The following is a 27,020-nucleotide window of genomic DNA, read 5'->3' as shown; positions in this document are numbered from 1 at the left end:
GATATGTGGCTTCCGGGGCCGGACTGCCAGGAGCTGAGTTTCCCTTGTTTGTAGGGGGCCGGTTGGGTCCGCCAGCGCTGCCCGCCCTCGGGAGCATGTGGCCTTCTTCTGTGGGCCCTGACGTTGTGTAAATTTGTTGTCTGCCTCATAATGGCTGCTAGTGAGGATGTAACAAATGCAGTCCATCCCCTGTGTGAAGAAGCAGAGTATTGATAAAAGGTGCACTTCTAACTTGTGTGCTACGTAAGAGTAGGGTCAGGGGAAGCCTTCTGCTGGCAGATAGGGTCACGTGTCCTGAACTGCAGCTGCTTTCAGACAGATGTGTTTTAATTTTTTTCATGCCAGCCCGTACTTAAAAGGATCTCTTCCTTCTCACTGGAACACTGAGTTTTATGTTTTTAAGAACCCTTTCACAAAGTTCTTTCAATTTCGAGAAGTACATATTTTTTGCTTTTATCCCTCCCTTTAGCTTTGGTTGGTCAGTCATTCACCCAGCTAATTAGCTAGCATTTATTGAGCACCTAATGTGTGCCAGACCCGATGGACACCAGGAACGCAAAGACTAATGAGACGTGGTATCTCAGGCAGTGATGTCCTATAGCAGATATTTTGAGCCCCTGACTCAGGGTGGGCAGATGTATGCTCTTCAACCTCTGTCCTTTCATCTCCAAAAAGAGAATCTGGGATCTATAATTTTAAAGGTCTTTTCTAGCCCTGAGACTCAGTGTTTCCGTGCTGTGTTCAGCTTGCATCTTGAAAAATTTATCACAAATCCATTTCTTCAGTGCAGACTCCTCACCTATCTCTACCTGATCTGGCACCTGCCCACCTTGGAGCTCTCACTGCACACCACTCACCAGCCACACTGGCTTCCAGTCCCCAAGCAAGGCAGGCCGGTCCCACTTTAGGGCTTCCGTATTTGGACATCTCTTTTCCTGGAGGGTTTACATCTTGGCTCATACGTCATCCACCTTCTCAGAGAGACCTTTTCCAACCATCCAGCTGGGTGGTCCCTGTTCCCATCATTACGCTTTAACAAGCCACCAATTTTTGTTTTATTTGTTATCTGAAAGGACTTAAATTTTTTTTTAATTTGTTTATTTATTTTGGCTGCACCAGGTCTTAGTTGCAGCTCACCAGCTCCTTAGATGTGGCATGCAAACTCTTGGTTGCGGTATGCATGCGGGATCTAGTTCCCCGACCAGGGATTGAACCTGGGCCCCCCATTAGGAGCACGGAGTCTTACCCACTGGACCACCACGGAAGTCCCTGAAAGGACTTGTTTGTTGGCGTCTCCCCAGGCACTATTTCATGCACTGGGGAAATAGCAGTGAAAAAATACACAAAGTCTTTTGCATGGGAAAGCCCAGTGGATGAAACTAACAATAAACACCGCTTTGTCTCCCCCTCCCCTGGCCCTTTCTCATGCACAGACACCCTACAGGCTTGGTAATCTCTTGGTAGTCTGGTAGTAATCTCTTGGTAATCTGTTGTCTTAATCTGCTTGGGCAGCCATAAGAAAATACCATAGACTTCGTGCCTTAAACAACAGAGATTTACTTTCTCACAGTTCTGGAGGCTGCAAGTCCGAGATCAGGGTACCAGCATGGTCAGGTTCTGGTGAGGACCCTCTCCCAGGTTGCAGACGGCTGCCTTCTCGCTGTGAGCTCACACGGAGAGGGACCACTCTGGTGTCTGTTCCCCTTCTTATAAGGGCACCCGTTCTATAGGGTCAGAGCCTCACCCTTATGACCTTTTACCCTTAAGAACCTCCTTATAGGCCTTTTCTCCAGTACAGCCACATGGGGGGGTTAGGCTTCAGCATAAGAATTTTGTTGAACAAAACAAAACATAACAGTTCAGCCCATAGCGACTATGAAGAACAATCAGTCGAGTGGGAAGAGTGTGACCAGGGTAGGCTTTTGCTCTTCTAGGCAGGCTGGTCACTTCAGAGCAGGTGATACTTTGGCAGAAACTTGAATGAAGTGAGAGAATGAGTCTCACATGCTAATTCTGGGGGAAGGACTTTCTTGCCAAAGAGAACAACATTTCACAGTAGGGTGTTCAGTCCGCCTGGGGCTTATATTTGTGGAGGGTGTGAGGTGAGCGTCCATCTGTTTTGTTTGTCCCTGCTGACACTCTGAAGGGTCTGCCCCTTCCAGTGGTCACTTGCAGTGGCCTGTGTTTTCATGCCTTGTTCCCACTGGTCTGTGAATCCCTGTGTTAAAAACCCACCGTCTTCATTGTTACCCCTTTCCAGTTCCTGTTGGGTTTTAGTATTGCAGGTTTTCCGCCACATTCCTTTTCAAGACCATCCTCCTGCTGTGGGTCCTTTACTGTAGAATCAGTTTTCAAGTTCCACAAGGAAGCTCTCCCATGAGATTTTGATTGTAATTGCTCTGAATTTACAGATTAGTTTGAGCACAGCTGATCCCTTTATGATAAGTGAACGTTGTCTATATCTCCGTTTATATTTACTTTAACATCTGTCAGAACAGTTTTGTAATTTTTTTCAGAAAGGCAGCCCTTGTAGCATTTTATGATGTTCTTTTTGTCGTGATGGCAGTAGAAAATGATTATTAATTTCTATTGCAGCTAAGGATAAATCCGAGAAAATATTCGCACTCGCTTTTGTAAAGCTGATGCGCTATGATGGGACCACCCTAAGAGATGGGGAACATGATCTTATTGTCTATAAGGTACGCTCTTCTGTTGGGGCAGTGTAGCTAATTTTGACTGTTTCAAGTCTTTTTGGGCTTCCTGGCCTGAGCTGACATTTCCCATCTTTGTGAGAACACTGCTATCTAGCAACATTTAATTATGTAAATGAACATTTCAGATGACCAGCTGTCCCTAAGGAGAGAAGCTGATACACAATAACACACTAAGTGCTGTTTAAAAAAGTCCTCTGTGTGAATGTGAATTCATCTACAGGAATAAGGGAAATCATTAAAATAAGCAGTTTAGCACAGGGAACTCTGCTCAATATTATGTAACAACCTAGTTGGGAAAAGAATTTGAAAAAGAATAGACACATGTGTATGTATAACTGAGTCACTCTGCTGTACACCTGAAACTAAGACAGCATTGTTAATCAACGATACTCCAATATAAAATAAAAGGTTAAAAAAATAAAAGAAGCGGTTTAGCAAATGATAAAGAGCAAATATCATGATGGTTAAAAGGATTAAGGATCCTAAGGGGTAGAAAATACTGCACGGGATTGCCAATTGCATTTGACCTGTTGCATCACTAAACCCACAGGCTGAAGCGAAGAAGCTGGAAGACGCCGGCACGTACTTGAGCCTGCCGTCCACCAAAGCCGAGTTAGAAGAGAAGGGCCACTCGGCGACGGGCAAGAGCATGCAGAGTCTTGGGAGCTGCACCATCAGCAAAGATTCCTTCCAGATCTCAACTCTCGTGTGCTCCACCAAGCTGACCCAGAATGGTGAGTTTGGGGCCAGAAACGGGTTCACCCCTGGAGTTTTTCCCCTTCAACCCCATGTTTCTCGTGCTCCCTGCTGAATGGAGGAGGCTTCCTTAGGTCCCTGAACCCTGCCAGCGAGTCATTCACACCTTCCCTCCGTAATGGCCCGTGTGGATGCTGTTGGACAAGGAGAGAGGGAGAGGCTGACATTGTTCTGCTTTGAAACTCACATTCTGATTTTATGCTAAGGATGAACCTCAAAGAGAGATAAAGCAATGGATTTACTTTAAAAAAAAAAAAGCTTTCTGGCCAAGGGAAGGGAGAAATCCACACAATTTGGAGTCAGACCGAAGCCCTGAACTTGAGCCTTGGCCCTGTGCTAATAACCCTGGGAATGACCTTGAACTAGGGTCTCGGAGCTCATTTTCCTCATCTATACCCTGGCTATAATGCCTTCCTCACAGGGCTGTCTGAGGGCTACGGGAGCCCTAGGGGGTGAGGCCCCTGCCCTCCTTGGGTCTTGCCCTCTCTCATCTGCTCATTGAGATAATTACCAGTTACCTTTAGTTTTACAAGTTGGTGTTAATGACATTTCTAGTCCCCCTGACAGTGAGATAAGGCATCCCTTGCTGATGCACTCACACCAAAGTGCGACCTTAACGCAGCATCAGATGGTGCCCAGTGTCCCCACGCTGCGGGCCCGGGATGCTCGGCATTGTTCCCACGGGCTTGCAGCCTCCCCAAGGCATGGCCCTGCGGCGGGGGCACTCCTGATTCAGAGCACACCGTCTGGTCGAGGCAGAGGGTCCTCTGCACAGATCTTACCTTGAAAAATCGAGTTCCCCAAATGTGATGGGCTCACAGCCGTGCAGAGCAGCTTTACGTTCTCTTGAAAGTCAGCTTGAAAATCCAATTCTTTTTCCTCTCAACCACTGATAAGGATTTTGATTATTAATGTCCGTTGCTGTCGTGAATCGTGTTCCCGGGGGTTGTCTGTAAAGCTTGGCAGTAGTCTCGGATGGGCTCAAGGGACAGTCGTCGTTTGGGCTTTAACAGGCTGATCACAGGACAGAAGTAACCTGTCATCTGGAAGGCCCTGCGTGGTAGGGGGGAGTGCGGGTCCTGATCAGACTTTCACCGCCTGCTGTAGCAACCTCCATGAGCAGGTGGAAACCCTTCCCTGGGGCACTGGGATCCGGGCACGCATGGGGTGGGGTAGATGATGCGCAGGGAGTTTGCAGGTTCAGTGCCCAGGGAACATGCTGTCGGCACGGCGGGTGCTGGTTTGAGACTGGGTTATAGAAACGGTGACCCCGTGGGTCAGATGTTACCCTCTGGATATGGCCCTGATAGTCCGCTAGCCTGGCGGCTGGCTGCTCCTTCTCGGGCTTCGTTTAACTCAGGGCAGCCTGTCCAGTGGGGCACTTAAGCTTCTGCTTTGTCTTGCCGTCTTCACTGTGTGGGAAGCCACCTTCTTAGAAATGGGTCATATTCCAAAAGCTCATTTGGAAGTTGTTATTTGGAACTTGAATATGTTTTCCCCATTAAAACAGTGTGTTGAATAGGGGTTAGGTTGTAAGGCCCACGCACAGAATCCTTCTTAACCCACGTATCCCTGGGGAAGACGACTGTGAACCAGGACATTCTCAAGGTATTAAGTCACAGTAATTCCTCGGGGAGACGTGTCCCACCTCCTCTCACCTTTAAGCTCTTCGAGTCTTACCAGACACAGGGTAATAATCCCCTCTTTGGGACTGAGGGGCACAGCACCCTGGTCTCGCCAGTGGCTGTTGCCAGGCCACCAGGAAATTCCGATGTGATGCAGCTCACTAAACTGAGGGGGACACACCTTTTGTTGTTCATTTCACACCGGCCAACAATGCCTCTCTTCTGGACGGTGGCGTGTCAGGTGTGTGCAAGATGGGGCTGCCCCAATTGGCATCTGGCATTGAGTCCCAGATTCTCATTTGAGGGAGTCATTTTTCTGAAACCGTGATTTGTTACTGTGAAGTTCCATTACTTAGGGAAAAGTGGTGGCTGAATTATTCATCGACGTTTGTATTAAACATCTCTGTTCTCAGCATTATGCTGGATGCTTTGGGGGATATAAAAAGAAGTAGGAGACGTGGTTCCTCTCCTCCATCAGCTTACTATGTAATTAGAGAGAGAGAAGTCACGAGGCAGAGAATTATTACGAGCCAAACTGCGGCGGCTCCCTGGGAATGAGAGGGGACAGAGAGGGTGGGGGTGCTGAGCAAGCTCCCCGTCCTCAAAGGTGTTTGTCCACTGCTAATTTGCCCAGCTGTATCTTTTCTCAAAAGTACCACACAGAGGTAAACCTCAGCCTCCCTCTAATCCAAAGTGCCACTAACTTTGCATGAATGGGCTCCAGAGTATTAGCTCACCTCCATTAAAAAAAGGCTGGTGGACTTCCCTTGTGGCGCAGTGGTTAAGAATCCATCTGCCAATGCAGGGGACACGGGTTCAGTTCCTGGTCCGGGAAGATCCCACATGCCGCGGAGCAACTAAGCCCGTGTGCCACAACTACTGAGCCTGCGCTCTAGAGCCCGAGAGCCACAACTACTGAGCCCGCATGCCACAACTACTGAAGCTGCGTGCCTAGAGCCCGTGCTCCACAACAAGAGCAGCCACCACAATGAGAGGCCTGTGCACTGCAACGATGAGTAGCCCCTGCTTGCTGCAACTAGAGAAAGCCCTTGCGCAGCAATGAAGACCCAATGCAGCCAAAAATAAACAAACAAACAAACAAACAAAAACCCAAAGATAAGCAGTACCTTCTAGCATTTGCAAAAGCTGTTTAAAAATAAAACAAAAAAAACCCCACAAAAAAAACACTGGTAACTCTTATGAGGTGGAAATCTCCATTAACCCTGGGACTGAGAGCGAGTCTGGGCAGGATGTAGCCCTTCTCATGACTTCACTTTCAATTAGAAATTAAAACATGTTAACCTTCATGAAGAATGGCTAAAATGTTCATCTCTTTGATGGGTGGCAGCTGTTGGTCTTCCTGCCTGGCATCACACTAAGTGCTTTCTCCACGTCTTGCCATTTAAGTCTTGCACCAACCCTGTGACCTGGGCAACACTGTACCCATTGTTCAGATAGGAAAACTGAGGTGAAGGTACTGGTCCAAGGTCACATCTTGGTGGCGTGGCCCGGCTGGTGTTTGAGTCTACTCTCTACGCATTCTAAAGACACTAGGATGCTGTCCTCTTCACATTTTCCTGTTTGTAACTCTCCCCTTCATCAGCTGTCCTTGGGGGTGAGGTGATATAAATGAGAATGTGTGCATGGTGCTCATCACCTGTATGCCTTCTGTGTGGTTTGATCCTTGAATTATAGCTGGTGTCTTGTGTTCACTGAAATTCTACCTACTGCCAAAATTATATTTTTCTTTTCAGTATTAACTAGGGTTTTTTTTTATGGAGACAGTTTCTGTAGCAGAAGTTCATTCCCGATGAGCATAAATAGTAAATTAGATGTGCTTTGCTAACTGTGTTTTTTCACGTAATGGGATATTAATATGACTTCGTCCTTTCCCAGAGATGTTTTGGATTCTGTTTTCATGCCTTAAACAAAATCATTTCTCAACATCGTCTTCCACATTTAGTCTGCAAAAACCAATACGTTCAACTTGTGATTTTTTCTATTAGAAAAGAAACATACAAAAACTTTTGGAAGGGCCAGGACTTGGTAAAGGTGGCAAGCGCAGTGCAGCAGTGGTCTCCAGGGCCAGGGTTCCTGTCTCCTTTGGGGACTGTCCCCTTGCATTCTCAGTACTTGAATTTGTGTTGGTTATTTATTTTATATTATTTTATCTTAAAAAACTAAGAATCTTATTCTTGAACAGGAGAAAACCCCTTGGCAGGAGCTGCCAGGACAGCACTGAATGGCCCGCAGCCTCGCAGGCCTGCTGCTCCTCTCATCTGCCTTCTTGTGGGTTGGAAAGGCCGGTCCCTCTTCCATGCTCTGATCTGCCTTCTTGTGGGTTGGAAAGGCCGGTCCCTCTTTCATGCTCTGATCTGCCTTCTTGTGGGTTCGAAAGGCCGGTCCCTCTTCTGTAGGATCCCCAGATGCCTTTTGAAAGCTTCCACATGGAAATCATTTCATGGTAAACGTAGTTGGAAATAATGAATCCGGTCACACCGGGTGTCAAGGATGTTGCTAGAAAGTAACGAAGTGTTTACGTGGCGAACGTTTCCAAATAGGCTTAGTTCATCTGTTCAAAAAATTATGTAGAGGACCTCACATGATGGGTGAACGAGGGAGAAAGAGTCCTTGCTGTGAGGAACTGATGTTCGTTTACTGTTTCCAGTGGACCTGCTGGGGCTGCTGAAGTGGCGATCCAACACCAACCTGCTGCAGCAGAACCTGAGGCAGCTGATGAAGGTGGATGGTGGCGAAGTGGTGAAGGTAACGTGGCTCCCACGCTGGTTCTGGTTGTTTTGTTGTCCTTACGGATATGAAGAGGTGTAGGCTCCGCCTCCCAAGGTGGTACAGGCACGCCTCCGAGACACTGCGGGCTCGGTCCCAGACCACCTCAGGAAAGCAAGTCACACGCATTATTTGGTTCCCCAGTGAGTATCAAAGTTACATTTACACTCTACTGTAGTCTGCTGAGTGTGCAGTAGCCTCATGTGAAAAGAAATAGGTACAACATTAAATAGATAGTCAACAAGGACCTACTGCATAGCACAGGGGACCATACTCAATATCTTGCCATAACCTTTAATGGAAAAGGATCTGGCTTTCCGAGCTAGACCCCAGACAGGGGTCCCTACGGCGTTGTCCTGGGTTCCCATCGTAACTTAAAGGGAAACGTTCACGATGTCCAGAGCCCTTCATGTCCTGCAAATGACAGAGGAGGGTGTCCTCAAATTCCTTGCAAGAGTTTTAGTTGTAAACAAAAGTGACTAAATAAAATATTATTCACAATTTTTTAAAAAAGAAAAGAATCCGAAAAAGAATATATATATATATATATGTACAACTGAATGACTTTGCCATACACCTGAAACTAACACAACATTGTAAATCAGCTATACTTCAATTACAAACAAACAAACAAGGAAATTCCCTGGCGGCCCGTGATTAGGCCTGTGCACTTCCATTGCAGGGGGCACGGGTTCTGGTTGGGGAACCAAGGTCCCTACATGCCTCGCAGTGAGTGGAAAAAAACAAAAAAAGAAAAAAGTTTAAACAAGAGAAACAAAAAACCCTCAAAATTAAAAAACCATGTCCATTAAAAAACCAATTAAAAAATACTTTATTGCAAAAAAATGCTAAACCATCACCTGAGCCTTCAGTGAGTGATAATCAACAGTCACATCAAAGATCTCTGATCGCCGCTCACCATCACAAACATAATAATAATGAAGTTGGAAATATTGCAAGAATTATCGAAATGTGACACAAAGACACAAAGTAAGCAAATGCTGTTGGAAAAATGGCTCCAAGAGACGTGCTGGACCCAGGGTTGCCACAAATCTTTGATTGGTAAAAACCACAACATCTGCCAAGTGCAATAAAACGAGGTCTGCCTGGTCATAAGCCTTTTAACAACTAGTGTCTTCGGGAGGTTGACCTACGCCTCTAAGACGACAGAATCCTTCTTGGACTCTGGTCCGGGGAGTGCGGCCTGGCTTCGCTGTGATGGAAACAGGCTTTGGAATCAACCAAGTCTAGGGTTCTGCTTCCTGTTCCAGCGGGTCCTCACTGTGGGGCTGACACAGGTTAGATAACATCTTTACACCTTGCTTTCCCCTGCTGTAAAATGGACATAACCAGAGTGCCTTGTTCAGAGGGTCCCTGTGGAGGTTAAATGAGGCACTGGCCCCGGGGAGGTGGCCTGGTAGTATCGGGATTTATCATCACCACTGTTATGACCATCCCCGTGATCGTTAACCCTGGCTCTCGACACACCTGTCATTGATGTGCAGAGCTTCGTGGTGTGTCAGAAAGAGCACGGCACTCAGTCTTGTCTTGGCTATTTTCCTCCCATGTGGTCTTGGATTGATTTCTTAGCCTCACACAGAGCAGGCCCTGGAGCAGTGCTAGGTGTCCTCTTGAATCTTCATCTACGATAGGACAGTCAGACTAGAGTGATCACAGGTCCCTTTGAGCGCTCAGATTTGGTGATCGTTGGTGGTTCCAATATTTTCTTCAGTAAAAGGCTCTCTTTGCCACTCCTGTGCCCAGTGACTTCTCCTTGTATGTAAGGAAATGCATTTCCGTGGCCACTGGGCTCCACCTTGGCTGGCGTGCAACAAGCCGGGCCACCACTCGTGGCTGCCCGAGAGCAAGGTCCCCACGGCCAGGTCCGTGTCGCTGCCTCAGTTCTTTATCCTTCGTGAGAGGTGCTTGTGGAGGGAGACGACCTTATCTCTGTGAAAATTAATTACTTAAAATGGCCTTAATTAAACAGCAATGTGGTTAACTTCAGTAGAAATTAATTTGGTGGCACCGCTCTCCTAAATTCATTGTATAACCGTTCAAACATATCCTCACTAATCTTCGAATTTTAATCACCTTTTCCTGTCCCTTGTCTTCTACTGGCTTGGACAATGTTAACTGCATTTTAAACTTCCCTGGGTTCTATGAATTCCCTAATTCAGATGAAAACTGGGTGAATAGGTTAACAGCACTTTAAAAGACCCACAGTTAATGAAATTGTGTCCTCTTTCATTTTTCGGTCCCTGTATCACATCAGGAAGTGTATTTATGTTGAACTATTGACACACTGACCAGGGAAGTTCTAGAACCATCTGGTTTTATTGCCCCCCCTCAGTTCCTCTTATCTAATCTATTATCACTTCCTGTTGTTCATCCCTGGAGATGGCATTCACCTCTCTCCCTCTCCTTCCTGTGTTCACTGGTACCGCCCAGGGTTGGATGACCTGTCCGGCCCTTACTTGTTTTGCCTGTTTATTCCTTCCCATTGACAGCGTATCCTAATACCCTGTAGGCCTGGGGCAGGGAATAGACTCATCTAAGGCCACCGGGCTGTTAACAGAGCCAGGAACAGAGGGAATCCTGTTGAAGGACACTGATAGATTGTGGAGTTTATTCCATTTATTCAAGACCTCCCTTCTGTGTCTTTATCACTTTTAGTGGAAAGATGACATTGCTTGATAGACTGAGCAGAGTATTTGCTTGTTTAGTAAAAGTGACATTGCTTGAGAAAAGTATTTGCTCATTTAGTAAAAAGTATAGTTTCCCATTTTATTGGGAAATGAAAATGGTGATTGTGCTCTTCCAGTGGATGGTCTTGGAGAGAGGGTGGGTGTCCAAAGAAGTCTTTCATGGCCTTGTGTGAGGGACCGCCTTCAGGACACTCGTGTCCCTGCACTGCTGCGGCTCTATGGCCAGATACACAAGGCCCCCGCTGTCTGCTGTCTTGTTTCTGTGTCATTTGTCTGGGTGGGGCTGGTAGACCTCTTTCCATGAACTGTGACAAGCCGGGGCTTGGCACTGGACACTGGTGTGTCTGTTGGCAGTAACACTGGGCTGTTAGCAGATGGCGGCGTCGAGTTTTGACCTTTGCAAAGCGTTTACAATCTGAAATGATGGGAAACGATACAAAAGTACCAAGAGGTGGTGCAGGCTTGAACAATTACGGAGTGGACGGATGTCCAGACCAGAATGCCTCCTGGTCCGGCTGGTTTCATTCCCGTGCCACTTATATGTGACAGTTCTTGGCACAGACTAGGTGGTAGGTGGCACCGTGGAATAGAATGAGGATTTTATGCCTGACGCATCTCAGATCACTTCCTAGGTCTGGGAACACGTCCCTCAGGAAGAAGGGCTGTGGGGTGCTGGATTTGCAAGGTTGCACGGCTCACGGGGGGTGGGGAGCAGGTCTCTGTGTTTAGTTTCTCTGTCTGCAGGTCGAACCGTTTGAGGTCCTCTGCTGGGGACATGAAGGCCCCTGAGGTTCTGTGCATGGGCTGAGCCGCCCAGGAAGATCTGGTCTAGGGATCTCACTCAGTTACACCTTTGTCCCGGCTGTGGGCCTGTCTCACTCACTCCTTTTGTTTTTAATAACCACTTGATTGAGATGTGATTCACTTGATTGAGATGTGATTCACATACCTGAAAGCACCTTTTCGTTTGTACAATTCAGTGGTTTTCAGTATATTCACAGAATTGTGCAGCTGTCCACACTGTCTCATTTCAGAACAGTTCCATCACCGGAAAAAGAAACCCCACACCTGCTGGCCATCACTTCCACTCTCCCTGCAACCGGCTTTCGCTATGGATTTGACTATCCCGGAAATTTTATGTAACCTGAATCAGACCATATATGACCTTTTTTGATTGGCTTTCTTTTGCTTAGTGTAATGCTTTCAAGGCATGTGGTGGCATGTATCAGAACTTCATTCCTTTCTATGGCTGAATAATAAATATTCCATTGTATGGATATGCCACAGTTTGTTTATCCATTCATCAGCTGATGGACACATTTTGACAATGATGAATAAAGCTGCTATGCATATTTGTGTACAGGTTTTTGTGTGGATGTATGTTTTCCATTCTTTTGGTTTCATGCCCAGGAATGAAATGTTTGCGTTACATGGTAAATCTACGTTTAACCCACTGAGGGATTGTCCGTCTGTTTTCCAAAGCCATTGAGTCATTTTACATTTCTGCCAGCACTGTATGAGGGCTCTAATTTCTCTCCGTCCTTACCCACACTTAACTATTGTACATCGTTTTGATGACAGTCCCCTCGGTCTGGGTGAAGTGATACCTCATTGTGATTTCGATGTACTAATCCCAGTGACTAATGAAGATATAGCCAAACTTCATTCCCTTTTATGGTCAGTAGTCCATTGTGTGTCATTCTGCCTAGTCTTGAACTACCCCATAAACAGGGAACTCCTTACTTCCAGTGTAGGCTTTTTTAGTTCATCTTATACTTCTTTCAGGGGAGAATGGGGTCAGGGTTCAAAGCCAGGTTCTAGTGTGACATAACTTTGAAGTCTCCTAATTTTTTCTAAATTAAGTTCATAATGTTTTGTCATTCTATGCTGTAATATTTATTTGGTGAATTATAGTAGGCATAAAAGGAATTTCTAAATTACCGTTGAATACATTAAGCTCATGGCTCTCTGCTCTGTACCCCAGTTTCAGAATCACACACCTCTTCTGTCCTTGGGCATCTGTGTCTGTAGAAGATCCTTTATTATACTAGAAATTTGTCCCTGTATGGCTTCTGCCCAGTTGCTAGCTCAGGTCCCACACTCAAGAGTGTACGGAACGAGTCGGATTTGGACTTCCCAGGGTTGCTGTTGAGCTTTTTGTCCTGATGAAAATCAGGAGGAGGGTTGGAGAGGGCTCATGGGTGGGTGGGCGGTGGGCTATAGGGCATCTCCCTGCTGCCCATCCTCTGCTTGACTCAGGGTGGCATGTCTTTGTTCTGAATTCACTCATCTCAGATTTTTGTCTTGTGAATCTAATGACTGACAAAAGCCCCCAAAGTCTGTAGCTTGGTAGGTGCCATTTGGGAAAGGCGGGTGTTTGCAGTATTGCCAAGGATGATAGTTGTTCTAGGCTGGGGAGAGTGGGGTGAATTTACCTCGTCTGCTGACCTTTTGTGTCTCTCTAGTTCCTCCAGGACACCTTGGATGCCCTCTTCAACATCATGATGGAGAACTCGGAGAGCGAGACCTTTGATACATTAGTGTTTGATGCTCTGGTAAGAGGCCTCGACTTTGCATCTGCTCAGATATTACGGGACGCTTTCAGGTTGCAGCCTTTGAAGCTGGGGCGGGATCCATCACAGTAACCCTGAAAGCACTTTCAGTTGTAAACCCAATCAAAGCAAACGAATTGAGAGGTAGAAAGTTTCTTCCACTGTAACACTGTAGTTAGGCAAATGTAAATTGTAGGGCAAGAAGTAAGTAGCTGACCAACCTGTGTCCGAAAGTGTTATAGCTCGTTGACTCACACAGAAGTGCAAGTGATTCAGCTGAAGATTCCAAAATGGTTTGCATTTCTTTTGCTAATGAAAATATTGATTTAACAGGTATTTATCATTGGACTAATTGCTGATAGAAAATTTCAGCATTTTAATCCTGTTTTGGAAACCTACATTAAGAAACACTTTAGTGCAACATTAGCCTACACGTAAGTTCTTTTTTGTTGTTTTAAAACCAGTACTTCTTTTTGTATATTTTTGTAAGAGTCTTTTCCATATACTTCTGCCTGTGATTCTACGTTTCCCTTCCCCAACTGTGAATTTACTGGGATCATTTTTATTATTGTTCCTCTCTTAACAGACCTAAAAATCTTGTTGAAAGAGATAGGTGATATATTATAAGATTCCGGAATAAGTTCTTGTTCTTCTCCACACCCTTTGTTTGTCTTTGAAATGTTCAGTTTGTGTTTGATGAAACGGATACATGAATGCAGAGTGCCTGCCGCACTGCAGCTTCCTGATGACCGTTTGATGAATGAATAAATGGTTGTGGTCCTGTATTGAGGTTATTGGTTATTTAGTGTGAATAAAATTCAGTTTTGTACTTTTCAATCTATCTTTTTACTCTTTATTTATTTATTATCATTTTTAAGGTTGCAGGTGATTTGTTTATTTTTGTTCTGCTGGTCAAAGCTGGATAAAATTGTTTTTTTTGGGAATTCACTGGCAGTCCAGTGGTTAGGACTCGGTGTTTTCACTGCCATGGCCCGAGTTCGATCCCTGGTTGGGGAACTAAGATCCCGCAAGCTGCACAGCACGGCCAAAAAAAAAAAGTTCTAAAAAAAATTATTTTTTCTTTTAAATTGGTTGGTTAGTGATGTTCAGAGAGCCAGAATGTTAATGTTGTCCAGATAAAACATCTGCAGGTTTGACAATTGTTTTTAGACTTCATATGGATATTGGCTTTTAATACTCTTGCATTTCTTTCTTTTTTTATTTTTTCTTTAAATTTAATTTTTTTATTGAAGTATAGTTGATTTACAACGTTGTGTTAGTTTCAGGTGTACAGCAAAGTGACTCACTTATACATATATAAATATGTGTGTGTGTAATATATATATACACATATGTATTGTTTTCAGATTCTTTTTGCCTTTTAAAGAGTGCCTTTCCTTTTGTTCCAGAAGCTTCGGCTCTAACTAACTAGGATTCTTACTACTCACCCAGCTGCTCTCCACCTGCCCTACATCCCCACACGGGCCCCTGTTGGGTCTACTAGACACCAAGGGGAAAGTGTGAAGCCTGGTGTTGATGCCATAGCCCTGGGACCTGGCCACCTGGGCTTACGTTACCACTCTGTTGCTTTCAAGCTTAAGTTGCTTAAACTCTGTGAGCTTCAGCCTTCTCATCTGTGCAACAGCACGGTTGTAGGTTTTCTTGAGAATTTTAATGAGTTCTTACATGTCAAGTATTTGGAATAATCCCTGGCACTCAAAAAGCACCAAGCAGTAGCTGAGTTTTGTTATTATTAGAATTATTAGGGCGAATTCCTCATTCTCTCACAATGGGATTTATTGGCATTTATTCAGACTTTTTATTGTGTGAGTTGCAGTGAAAAAGAAAGGTTTAATTTCTTTAAGAACATTCAACTTAGAATCATTAGAATCATTAGAAATGATTCTCTTTTAGGGCCAGGAAGTTGAGGCAAAGCTCCCATCTGTGTCTTGATCATACTTAGGTCAGAACCTGTTGTCCTTGGCTGTGGGAACTCAAGGTCAACAGTCCTGTCCCTGATTCTTGGACTCTTCCGTGTCTGCTTGAGTGCATGTTTATTGCAGGGCAGTGGGTGGAGCCCCCAGTGGGCGGGGAGCAGCGATGTCCTCACCACACGGGGCAAGCTGTGACGAGCTTTGTGCTTGCTGACTAAGAAGCGTTTGTTTAAAACATTCTGTTCTCTCCGTGGAGGAGCCCGGTTTGTCACACTTTGGACAGTTCCCTGCAGACCGTGGGAGGGCTGGTCATGTGACACCCTCTCGCTATAGCAACCAGGGGGAGCCCAGGGTTTATGGGCGTGGCCTGCATGCTGCTCTGGGTGCCATGCGACCTCCATATGTATCACTTTCACCATTCTCCTTCATCGAAAGGGGGCCAAACACCTTTGCTCAGATTAGATTTTGCACTTTCATTTCAGAAAATCGGAACAGGGGTAAGGTCACCGTGCTGCATTCCAGGTCCTCTAGCTGGCGTCCCCCTGCCTGTGACTTTGGGGAGAACGGTGCCCCTATTCTCAAAGGTGGAAAACGCACATTGGGGAGCTTTGGGCAAGTTCCTCAGTGGGAGACACAAAAAGTACCATTTTATTGTTAAGTTACGGTGGGACGGGGGTGAGAATCGGTACCTTCTCATTCAGTCTGTCCTCTGCCAAAAAGGAAATTTTAATTTCGGAAAATAAATATTCTTGTCCTGTTTTGGTAAACCAGCAGCCCCAAGCGGTTCTTCGGCCATTAGAATCTGAGTATTTTTGCCTTGAAATAGCAGAGGAGATAATTGTGGTTCACGCAGTTCTAAGCCAGTCATGGAAGGTTGTGTCTGCACTGATGAAGTGCTTCCAGCCTTCTCTGGCCCAGGGGACATTCGGGTCCTAAGTGTTATCACATCACAGCCAGTCTCTCCTCCGCCTCTTCTGGGAGCCTTGCTTAGGTTAGAGTCTGGTCCAGGTAGTTTCTTTATGTCTTTCCTTTGATACATGTTGAGATCAGTAGCCTTTCTTTGCAGAGAACTCCAAGAGAAGAAAGTAAAGATGACTGGAGGCGATGGGCATTATTTCTTAGCCCTCCGACTCTCGCAAAGCAGGAGCTCCCCTGCGTGGGCAGTTCGCGGATCAGAGTGACCGGCTCTGGTCCAAGCGAGGAGGGAGGGAGGTGTCAGCTTCGGGGACGGTTCTTCCAGAAGACCAGCAGGACAGGCTCCTTCTGTCCACAGAGCTGCCTTGCCCAAAGCTGGGTCAGACCTTCCTCCCACTGAATTGATGTGCCGTTTGGTCTGCCCCTCTGAGCTGGTGCTGAGGAATTTGGTCTTTCTGCAGTTACAAGTGGCGTGGCTGGCGTGGATTTGGGTCTTTTGACTTCCAGATTCATTTTCTGGTTCTGGGGGTCATTCTCTTTGCAAATCATTCCTTCTTTTTATTCTTTTCTTTGATTAACCTGTTGGAAGGATTTCCAAAATGTATTTCTATGGAATGTATATTTCTTGGGATATTAGTAAGGTCTGAGAGTGAAAGGTGTGTGTGGTCCAGTCAGTTTGGGAATATAAGTGAAACCGAGTGAAACAGGTTTTATGCCAGGACTTGAGATGTTCTGCCATGCCTCAGGAACCATCAGGAGACGTGTATGGGGCAATACCTTTCCCGACGTCGGGGCCAGGGGAGCCTGTGGGAAGGGGATGTCTCTGGCTTCGCTTCTTCAGGACATGCTGGCAGGAAGGCTTCTGTGGTAGTCTCTCATTTCTTGAGTTCTGCAGCCTGATCAGTGTTAGAAATAACTTTGTATCCACTCAGTCACCCAAAAGCCTCTTTATTGTGATTTATCAGTAGAGTTGTTCCTCTTAGAACTGTTCCGAGGTCCTCCAGAGTCCAAGTTACAGTTGCTCTTATGAGTGTCTTGTAATCATCTCGAATAACAAGCTAGTGCACGCTGGCTCACAGCTTAACGGGAAAAGCCGTGAGTGCCCTGACAGGTTGTTTTTATGACTGTGATGAATATTTAAACGCCACAGGGAAGTTCTGTTGATTACATAGGAAGTTGGGGAGTGGAGAAGTTTGGTTTAGGGAGTAGTCTTGTTGGTTGTTGTCATACAGGCTTTACATATGCTGCTAGTTTTTGGAGAGTTACAGTGTAGCCCAGTACACTGAAAGCTGATAGTATATTGCCGTTAATTTAATTCTTCTTTTATGATTTAGAAAGCGTAGCTTGAGGGTCATCCTTGAGAACAGTGATTATTCGTTTATGGGCCAGTAGTGGTAGGAAATGTAGACGTTTGGACAGAATCAAAAACTGAACATTACCATTACTGCATCTATCATTTGAAAATACCATATACGCTCAATAAAAACAAATGAGCATTATGAAAATAGATACGTCTGTAAAAATCCCTTTGATTTTTGTTATTTAGCATCGGGAAAGCTAGTTTACCTACCAAATCCTGGGCTTCTCCATCTGTAAATTAGGGATAAAACTCATCACTTGCCTTTTAGTGTTGCTGTGAAGAATAAATTATATAATACATTTAAATGCTCACAGAAACATCTAAAACTTAGAAAGGTCTTGTTAAATGCTCAGATCTCGCTCCTCTGAGAGTTATTATATGGGTCGCTTTTAATCTGCTTGAAATACATTTCACAAATATACATATACGGATAAGTGTGTACCCAAATAAAAAGAACCCACTTGTGTAGTTTTGTCCCAGTGAAGAACTGAGATATTGTAATCTTCTGAACTTGTTAACTTGTGTTTCTGTTATGAACAGGAAGCTGACGAAAGTTTTAAGGAACTATGTGGACAATGCCGAGAAGCCAGGAATCAGCGACCAGCTGTATAAAGCCATGAAAGCTTTAGAGTACATCTTCAAGTTCATCGTGCGCTCCCGGATCCTGTTCAATCAGTGCGTATCGCCGTGCTGGCTCTCCAGTGGACTTACAGAAAATCCTTTCCTTCCTTCCTTTTCCTTCTCCATTCCCCTTCCTCTTGCTTCTTCTTCTTCCTCCTGTCTTTCTCCTTCCTTTCCCTGCTGCCTAGCATGACACAGCAGTAACAGATAACAGTCCTGGGCTGGGTTTGCCCACACTTACTGTAACTGCTCCCGCATGTAGCGAAAGACAAGCATGCGTTTGAGTCTTGAGCCCTGAGTCTGAAATGTGTGCCTGTGAGTCAGACATCGTCTCCTGAAAGCATGGATAATTCTTCAGAGGTAGTGCAGACTGAACACCAAGGGTTCTGAAGTTCTTTTCAGTATATCTTATAGAGAAAAAAGCCCTTGAAAAACAAAATTAAAACAAACAGGCAACAATAGCAAAAAGCCAAAACCAAGTTAAACAACCCCACTTGGGAAGACTGGGGGGCTTACTCCCTCTTTCCTTCAACTAGAATCATGTTTTGTTCCTGGAGAGAGATTCCCACATACAAGATTGCCGTGCAAATGGACACTCAGCGTTTTAACCTAGTGATGTGTTTCATACACTGTCTAGGTGAATTTATGAGTTGTGTTGAACTTTAAAGTGGATTGGGATATTCCCAATCCACTTTAAAATAATGACTTCGTTATTTTATAGAGAACATTAGTATTTTTTCCTATATATCTTTAGATGAAAGAGATGTGCTAAAATAAATGAGCTTTCAGTTGGTCCACAATATTTAACTCTCTGAATGGAGAGATGTGAAATGGGTAGATTGGGTGTTGGGGTGTTGACATTGACTCACTCTGCTACTGCTTTTGGAGCTAGCTGCTTTGGGTGACCTACAGTGGATGATGTTGGTTGCTGTTGGTTATTGGAGATTGATGTTCTTGTGGTGAGTTCTAAACACAGAGATGGAGTTTAAGAATCAGTGTCCCTCTGAGTTAGAGAATACATGTGACTTTTAAAAGCACAGCCCTCTCGAAACGTATCAGTGAATACTTCGGGACTGAGCGAGTGTGGACCCAGATTGGTACCTCCTTATTGACTCTTTATCTTTGTTGGCCTGAAGTCAGCTTCTCCAGAAGGGCTGGGGAGAAAGGGAAGGTATTCAGAATCCAGCCTTTGCGCACCATGGTGCATGTAAGCCAAAGGAGCCAGTTACTGACTGTGTGCACAACTGTAAGAGTCGCAGATGGGAGGGATTTCCCTGGTGGTCCAGTGGTTAAGACTTTGCCTTCCAATGCAGGGGGTGCGGGTTCGATCCCTGGTTGGGGAGCTAAGATCCCACATGCCTCGAGGCCAAAAAACCAAAAAACATAAAAGAGAAGCAATATTGTAACAAATTCAATAAAGCCTTTAAAAATGGTCCACATCAAAAAAAATCTTTAAAAAAAGAAAAAAGAGTCACAGACGGGGTAGTACCCACCATTGATCAGTGGTCACAGCCCCTGTGTTACTGGTCAAGGATTATTTGTGCTTTGTTCATTCTGACCTTCCGTGATCTAAGACCCACGGTTTGAGGCCATTGTGCTCTTACCCTTGACTGAGATATCAAAGGCACACTCTTCTATTTTGCTTATTGTGGATAAGTGTGACTCTTGATGTGGGTCAAAGCTTTTTCTTTTCTTCAAGGTCAAAGCTGTTGATGATTTTCTCACTGTCACGGTATGAAAGATGACCAAGTAAATGAGGTTTTGTTTTCCTGTGTTTTATCTTTTTTTTTTTTTTGTGGTACGTGGGCCTCTCACTGTTGTGGCCTCTCCCATTGCGGAGCACAGGCTCTGGACGCGCAGGCTCAGTGGCCATGGCTCACGGACCCAGCCGCTCCGTGGCATGTGGGATCTTCCCGGACCAGGGCACGAACCCGTGTCCCCTGCATCGGCAGGCGGACTCTCAACCACTGCGCCACCAGGGAAGCCCCTATCTTATTTTTTAATCAAATTACTTTTGTAAAAATGAACTTCTTGGCACCCTCTATCTTGCTTTTATATGTTTCCCCACTAATTTTAAATTTTTGGGTACTCTAAAACAAAATTGATGCTAAGGTGCAAGGATGAACTTGAAAGAACGGAACAGTCAGGTGGCACGGATTATGTCATGTTTTATTTGAAAAAAATTTTTCATCTTGTACAATTTGTGATCAGTATGACACTGGGTTAGGGGTTCATTGATGCCCATCTCCTTTCCAAACACACTGCTGATTTTCCTTCTCATCCAGAGATTAGTAATGCAAAGAAGTGTGCGTTGGTGGTCGGTGTGTTCCTGCTATTGTTGTAAATGTTCTAATCTTTTACAAAATACTGCTACTTAGAAAAGATTGGGGCACCCAAGTGAACCAGTAGCAAAATTATTTCTCTCTGTCTCTCCTTAATCTCTTTCAACCTCAAAATACAAATGGCATGAGATTTTAGAACCATGGTCCATAAATATTACTGAGTTTGATTGATCTTAACAGAGGTTAGGAATATGATTGGCTACATGTTATAGAAAAACCCAGCTTAACGTGGTTCAACCAGATGAGGTTCACTTTTTCTTCCCCACATGACATGGAGCCCAGAGTCCGGAGCTCATGCACTTGGTCTCTGGTTATTTATTCTGGGTCCTTGGCTGCTTATTTCTCTGCCCCACCATCCTTAGGGGTCTGTGTCTATCTCATGGCCCCAAAGTGGCTCCTGCCCCTCCTGGCATCAGGATCACATTCCAGGCAGCAGAGAAGGGAAGGTGAGGGGTAAACAGCTCTTCCAGTTACTCTCCTTTTAAAGAGCATTGTCCCCAGTGCCTACAAAGGGTCAGGTGCTTCCATCTCATTGGCCAGACCTGTGTCACATGACCACCCTAGATGCAAGGGAGGTGGGAAAGGATTTATTGATGCATTCAACAAAATGAAATTTCTTTTAGTGGCAAAGGAGAAGCATTTATTGGATGGGCAATGAACATTCTCTTTCTCACACCTTTGACCAAGAATTTCTGTTCCCTGACAGTTTTTAGAGCATCCCTAACTTGTTCTGGATTAGTAAATCCTATGTAATTAGGCCCCCAAGAGCCTTTCTTCCCCATTAGCTTGGGGGTCAGTCTCTGAGACTAGTGTCTCTCGTATCTCTTTGACTTGAAGTCATTGAGCCCTAAGTGATCCAAGACGTGATTCAGTCCTACAGTGTTACATAGAAGTGGAGTGAAATACGCAGCAGACCCTTCCCTGTGACCCAGGAAGTGTTCTGAGTTTAGACATCCTTAGGAATGCCTTTGCTTTGGCCCTTGGCCGCAGGGTGTTGGCACAGGCCGGGGTCCCGGGGTCAGCCTTTGTCCTGGAGTGCGAGGAGCCAGGGCTGACCCCCAGCTGAGGTGCTTTGCCAGGTTAACATGTTTGTCAGGAGCTGAGACTGTCCAGGACCAAAAGTGCAGAGAGGTCAGAGGTGAGTGGCAGCAATTGCCAAAAGGCAGTGAGGCTTCCTGAACTTTCCAAGACCCTTGTCTGGACATTCCTGACCTCATCTCACCAGATACTGTAGCAACCAGGATCCTTCCTTCCCAAGCGCTTAATGAGCTTTGGAGACCTGACTGTCCCAGACTCTTATAGTATACTTTTATCATATACTTTATAGTATATTGACCTTAGTTTTTTTCTCTAAATGTTCTCTAAATGTATCTTGGCTGCCTTTACGATTCTCGAGGGCAGAGAAGGACATACCTTCCTCTCGAAACCTAGAACACAGTTGTAGCCACACTGTACAGATACAGTCCTTTTTTTTGTGTGTGGTACGCGGGCCTCTCACTGTCGTGGCCTCTCCCGTTGCGGAGCACAGGCTCCGGACGTGCAGGCTCAGCAGCCATGGCGCCCGGGCCTAGCCGCTCCGCAGCATGTGGGATCTTCCTGGACTGGGGCACGAACCCGTGTCCCCTGCATCGCAGGCGGACTCTCAACCACTGCGCCACCAGGGAAGCCCTCTCTCTTTTTTTGTGTTATTATTGTCATGCATTTCAAGTCTACATATATTTTAAGGCATTACTATTATTTTGTATAGTTAGTATTCATTCAGTATGTTTTATATTTATTGTTTTTCCATCTTTCTTTTAATTTTATGTTTCCCTATAGGATAATTTTCCTTCGGTGCAAAGAACCTCATGTAGAATTTCTTTGGGTATAAGTCTGCTGCAGGTTTTGTTTGTATGAGAATCGTTGACTTCATCTTTGTTTTTGAAGGATGTTTTCTTTTAATACAGAATTCTAGATTGGCAGTTATTTTCTTCTTCCAGATGTTATTCTTTTCTCTTTTGATTTCCATCATTTCTGGTGAGAAGTCAGCTTTCAGACTTATTGTTACATCTTTGAAGGTAAAGGTGTCTTTAAAATTTTTTCTCTACCTATGTTTAAAATTTTTCTCTTTTTCTGTGGTTATTAGCAGTTTTACTATGGATTACATAGGAATGGTTAGCCTTTTATTTATCCTACATTGGATTTTGAGAGCTTCTTGAATTTTTAAAAATTAATTAATTATTTTTGGCTGCTTTGGGTCTTTGTTGTTGCGCATGGGCTTTCTCTGGTTGTGGCGAGCGGGGGCTGCTCTTCGTTGTGGTGCACGGGCTTCTCATTGTGGTGGCTTCTCTTGTTGCGGAGCATGGGCTCCAGGTGTGCGGGCTTCAGTAATTGTGGCACGTGGGCTCAGTAGTTGTGGCTCTCGGGCTCTAGAGCGCAGGCTCAGTAGTTGTGGCGCACAGGCTTAGTTGCTCCGCGGCATGTGGGATCTTCCCAGACCAGGGACTGAACCCGTGTCCCCTGCATTGGCAGGCAGATTCTTAACCACTGTGCCACCAGGGAAGCCTGCTTCTTGAATTTTGGATTGATTATTTATTAATTTTGGCAAATTCATGGCCATTATCTAGTCTAATGTTGCATTTGTCACATTGTAGCTCTCATTTTCTTCTGTAACTTCAATTACGTGTATGTTAGATCTCTTCATTGTGTCCTACATATCTCTAGCACACTTTTCTATATTTTCTGTCTCTTCTGTTTATTTTCCTGTTGATTGTCTTCCATTTCATTGATTCTGTCTTTAACTCTGTCTAATCTCAAGTTAACCCATATAGTGAATTCTTAATTTTATCATTTAAAAAAATTTTTTTTTTTTGGCTGCGTTGGGTCTTCATTGCTGTGTGCGGGCTTTTCTCTAATTGCAGCGAGTGGGAGCTACTCTTCGTTGCAGTGTGCAGGGTTCTCACTGTGGTGGCTTCTCTTGTTGCAGAGCATGGGCTCTAGGTGTGTGGGCTTTATTAGTTGTGGCACATGGGCTTAGTTGCTCCGCGGCATGTGGGATCTTCCTGGACCAGGGATCAAACCTGTGTCCCCTGCATTGGCAGGTGGATTCTTAACCACTGTGCCACCAGGGAAGTTCCTGAATTCTTAATTTTAGATATTATATTTTTGTTTTAGAATTTTCATCTTTTTTTATACATTCATTTCTCTACTAGAATTTTTTATCTTACCTTCTGTTTTCTTCATCTCTCTATTTTCATATTTCCAGTTTTCTATTTTTTCCATCTTTTTCTTTTTGTTTTACAATATAATACATTTATTTTGGCAGTCTTGATACAGGATGTAACTGCTTGCTAAATACAGTATCTTGATCACTTGTGGATCTGTTTCTGTTGTCTCTTTTTTGATTCGGCCATGTGGTCTGGTATTTTGCTGTGTTTAGTAACTTTGTTTGAATACAGGACTGTGAATATATAAAACTGTCAAAGCTCCGGATGATGTGATCTTCTTCAAGAGATGACTCATCCTTTTCTTTTCTAGTCAGAGAAAGTGAGACTGAACCTTTACATTACAGAGACTGTATGTAGCCTTTGTGAGCCTCAGGCTTATATGGTTTTCCTCTGGTTCCCCAGGGTTTTCAACTGAGAGTCTGCTGTGTTATCTGGAGCCCCTCTCCCTGGCATTTTCCAAACTGTATTCTTTATCTCTGGATAGATAAATACTCCACTCTGCTTTATAGATGTTTTAATTTTGGTTTTCTGTCCCCTGTGCCATGGAGCCTTAGGAATTGGCAGATATACTGGGAGCGGGGTTGGGGGGAATGGGGGACAATGGATGAGTACATGCTAGAAGCCTCCCCAAGTATTTGCACCAGTCTGGCAAACCTTGCTCCTTTTCACCTGCAAGCAGAAGTTCATGACTTCATAATTGTCTTTGTTTGGTACACTGTTTATACAAACCCCTATTTGAAAACCCTTTACACAACAGATACACTAGGTTGCAATTTCCCATTTTAGACAGAATTTGTTGCTTTACAATGGAACTCATTTAAGATTACTTCTAGGGTAATTAATTATCACTTAGTTTACAAAATTTTCCATTGTACACAAGTTATCAGGTATGGTATACTTTTAATTAGGCAGAAAACTAGTCTGTATTAATAAAACATCTGCGCTGCAGCATTTTAAAATGCAAATGTATTGCTTGTTAGTAACACAGCAGCTTGAAGTAACTGCTAATAAATAATTTATAGATGAAACTTATTTACAATTAGCAGCACGTATTTGCATACATGTGACCAATGTACCACTTCCTTATTATCCATTTACCGAATATGATCCACTTTTTGAATGTTTTCCTGGAACCACCAATTCTATGATGGAAGAATTTGTATAGTGTCATTACTCTGAAATCAGGTAATTTTGAGTTTATTATTATAGTGTCATTTTCAAAGGTTCTAAGATCATGTTAAACTTAGTTGTCTTTGTGGTTGTCAATTATGTGACATTATGGGTTTAAGAAACACTGGCAGGATATACACTGAAATATTAATGATGTGATCTCTGTGGGGTAGAATTAAAGCTGGATTTCTCCATCCTTCCTCTCTCCCTTCCTTACCCTCTCCCTCCTTCCCTCCCTTTTTATACATTTCTGCGTTTTTCAGATTTGTAGAATGTGTTATGTTACAAGCCAAAAGGCAATAAATAGAATGATTAAAAATCAGCTTCTTCAGCATGAAGGCATATCTCCCTAGCCGAGTGGTCCAGATTATAATCCAAGTCAGCTCCCATGTTCCATGGATATTGAGGATGTTCCCTCACAGCAACTTTAATGTCTGTAGATGCAGGAGCAGAAAGTGGTGATGTGCCGTGTGCTGGGCCCACAGATCTGTGTGTTCCTTTGCAGGCTGTATGAAAACAAAGGAGAGGCTGATTTCGTGGAGTCCCTGGTGCAGCTGTTCCGATCCATCAGCGACATGATGAGCGGCGTGTCAGACCAGACCGTCCGGGTGAAGGTAGGTCCTCGGGGCAGTGTCAGCCACACTCAGGGCCCTGCTCTTAGATGCAGGACTCCCTGCAGGCCGAGAAAAGCAGGGTCGGCATGTCCTTCGAAGCCTGGACTTGAGCGGAAAGTTCAGGAGTGGCTTTGCAATGGCTGTGATCGTGGTCCCTGTAATGGGATTCTTTCTGCTTCCTCTGTAGGTGCTCTTAAATGCTGCTCTTGCTCTTTGCTTCTCTGCAAGGAGAAGTTCTCAGTTTCCTTTATGGAAGGATGGGGAAGTGGATGAGAATGATGTTTTCACGTCACTTGTCAGGGCATCTCAGTATCTGAGCAGGTGTGGGAGGCTGAAGCTGTAGGTGCCCCAGGCATCCGTCAGACCTCAGGCTGAGCTGTGCTGATAGTGGTACATCTTGGTCCCTCCAGCGAGTCTGGAAGAGCGAGTGAGGGATCCAACCTTCCCGTGGTCCTACTGTTCTCACCACCTTATTATCTGTTCTTGCCCTGTGGTCCTTTGGGAGAAAAGATGCCTGCGTCTCAGGTGGGGTCTGTGTGGTCTTCAGGACACGCCAGCGTGGAGGTGCCAGGAGGTGGGGCGTGCAGAGGGCCCAGGGAGCAGCCCAGGACCCGCACACTTGCCAGCATCCCTGTCTGGCAGTTTCAGTGTGTGGCTGACTTACTGCAGAAGAAGCCGTGCGATTTGTGTGTGCTGCCCGTGCTAATTCCTTCAAAGGTCAAGAATCTTCCAGATGATTAACTTGCAGGTTTCACTCCGCTGCTCCTTGTAGCAGCCTCTGTTCTTACTTTCCTCTTGGAATGTTCTTTTACTCTATCATTTCCCAGGAAATATCTTTATGGCTATTAAAAATATTGTGGGAAAGTGATTTCCCAGCTTTTAAGTCTGGGACAGAGATGTACGTGTGCTCAGATGTGTGTCACGGTTCTTGTGACCAGGGGAGCAGTGTCACTAAACATGAACAGTCACGATGACCCTTTCATCTCGGAGGTGAAGCTGCTGTATGGCAGAGCCGTGCCATCCTCAGTATCATTTCTCAGTCTTCATGTAGAGCTGGTGATCCACAGAGAAAGCTATGTGGCGTGTATTTTCAAGTTTTGGCTTAATTATTTTGGCAACTTATTGCCTAAAGCTGCCTTATTGTTTTGAGGTTAAAATTAACAATGTGTTTGGTACATTTACTACAAAATCCTCTGGCATTTCTGAAAAACAGACACAGGGAGTCTAAGAATAGATACAAATGACAGGAAGTTTTGAGCCCAGAAGTCCTTTTCGGTTTCTAAATATACTGTTAGATTATTAAATTTGATTGGGCTTGACTTGTGTCTGCCCACCTCCCTGGATGTCAAGGCATTCAGTAACTGCAGACTTGAAAGTCCTTCCTTCAGTGGGTGTTTTATTATGAGACATGGGTGAGTTCAGTGACGCTTGTGCATTGATGCAAACCTTATATCTGCAAGCCAGATGACTGAGTTTTATTTGAAATGTTGCCTCCTTGCTGCTAATTTTGTATTTTGTTCTTGCACAATATGTGCTTCCTTGACTTCTGAAATTTAAGAATTCCCATCATGGGATCCTGTTTTTGTGTTGTTTTAACTTTTTATGTTTTGCTCTGTGGAAATGGAAATACAATTGTGAGTCATCTTACGTAGAGGAAATATGAAAAAGACTGGCATTTCTTAGGGGTTAAACGTTGTTTCCCAAGGGTGGCCCCTG

The 27,020-nt window shown here is 44.7% G+C and overlaps 1 protein-coding gene across 2 annotated transcripts in view; it reads left to right on the top strand.

The window, feature by feature from the left end:
* The window catches only part of DOCK1 (dedicator of cytokinesis 1), a 535,058-nt gene that overhangs the window by 104,365 nt on the left and 403,673 nt on the right, over positions 1-27,020 (top strand). For both annotated transcript variants that reach the window (XM_060098409.1, XM_060098408.1), the window contains exons 17-23: positions 2,596-2,699; positions 3,265-3,448; positions 7,764-7,861; positions 13,056-13,145; positions 13,476-13,576; positions 17,892-18,026; positions 25,196-25,304. In XM_060098409.1, coding sequence (XP_059954392.1) covers positions 2,596-2,699; positions 3,265-3,448; positions 7,764-7,861; positions 13,056-13,145; positions 13,476-13,576; positions 17,892-18,026; positions 25,196-25,304 — 821 coding nt within the window. The remainder of the gene's footprint in view (positions 1-2,595; positions 2,700-3,264; positions 3,449-7,763; positions 7,862-13,055; positions 13,146-13,475; positions 13,577-17,891; positions 18,027-25,195; positions 25,305-27,020) is intronic.

Source organism: Mesoplodon densirostris, chromosome 1 (assembly GCF_025265405.1).
Source record: "Mesoplodon densirostris isolate mMesDen1 chromosome 1, mMesDen1 primary haplotype, whole genome shotgun sequence".
Classification (NCBI taxonomy): domain Eukaryota; kingdom Metazoa; phylum Chordata; class Mammalia; order Artiodactyla; family Ziphiidae; genus Mesoplodon; species Mesoplodon densirostris.
This window is presented reverse-complemented; position numbering and strand designations above follow the sequence as displayed.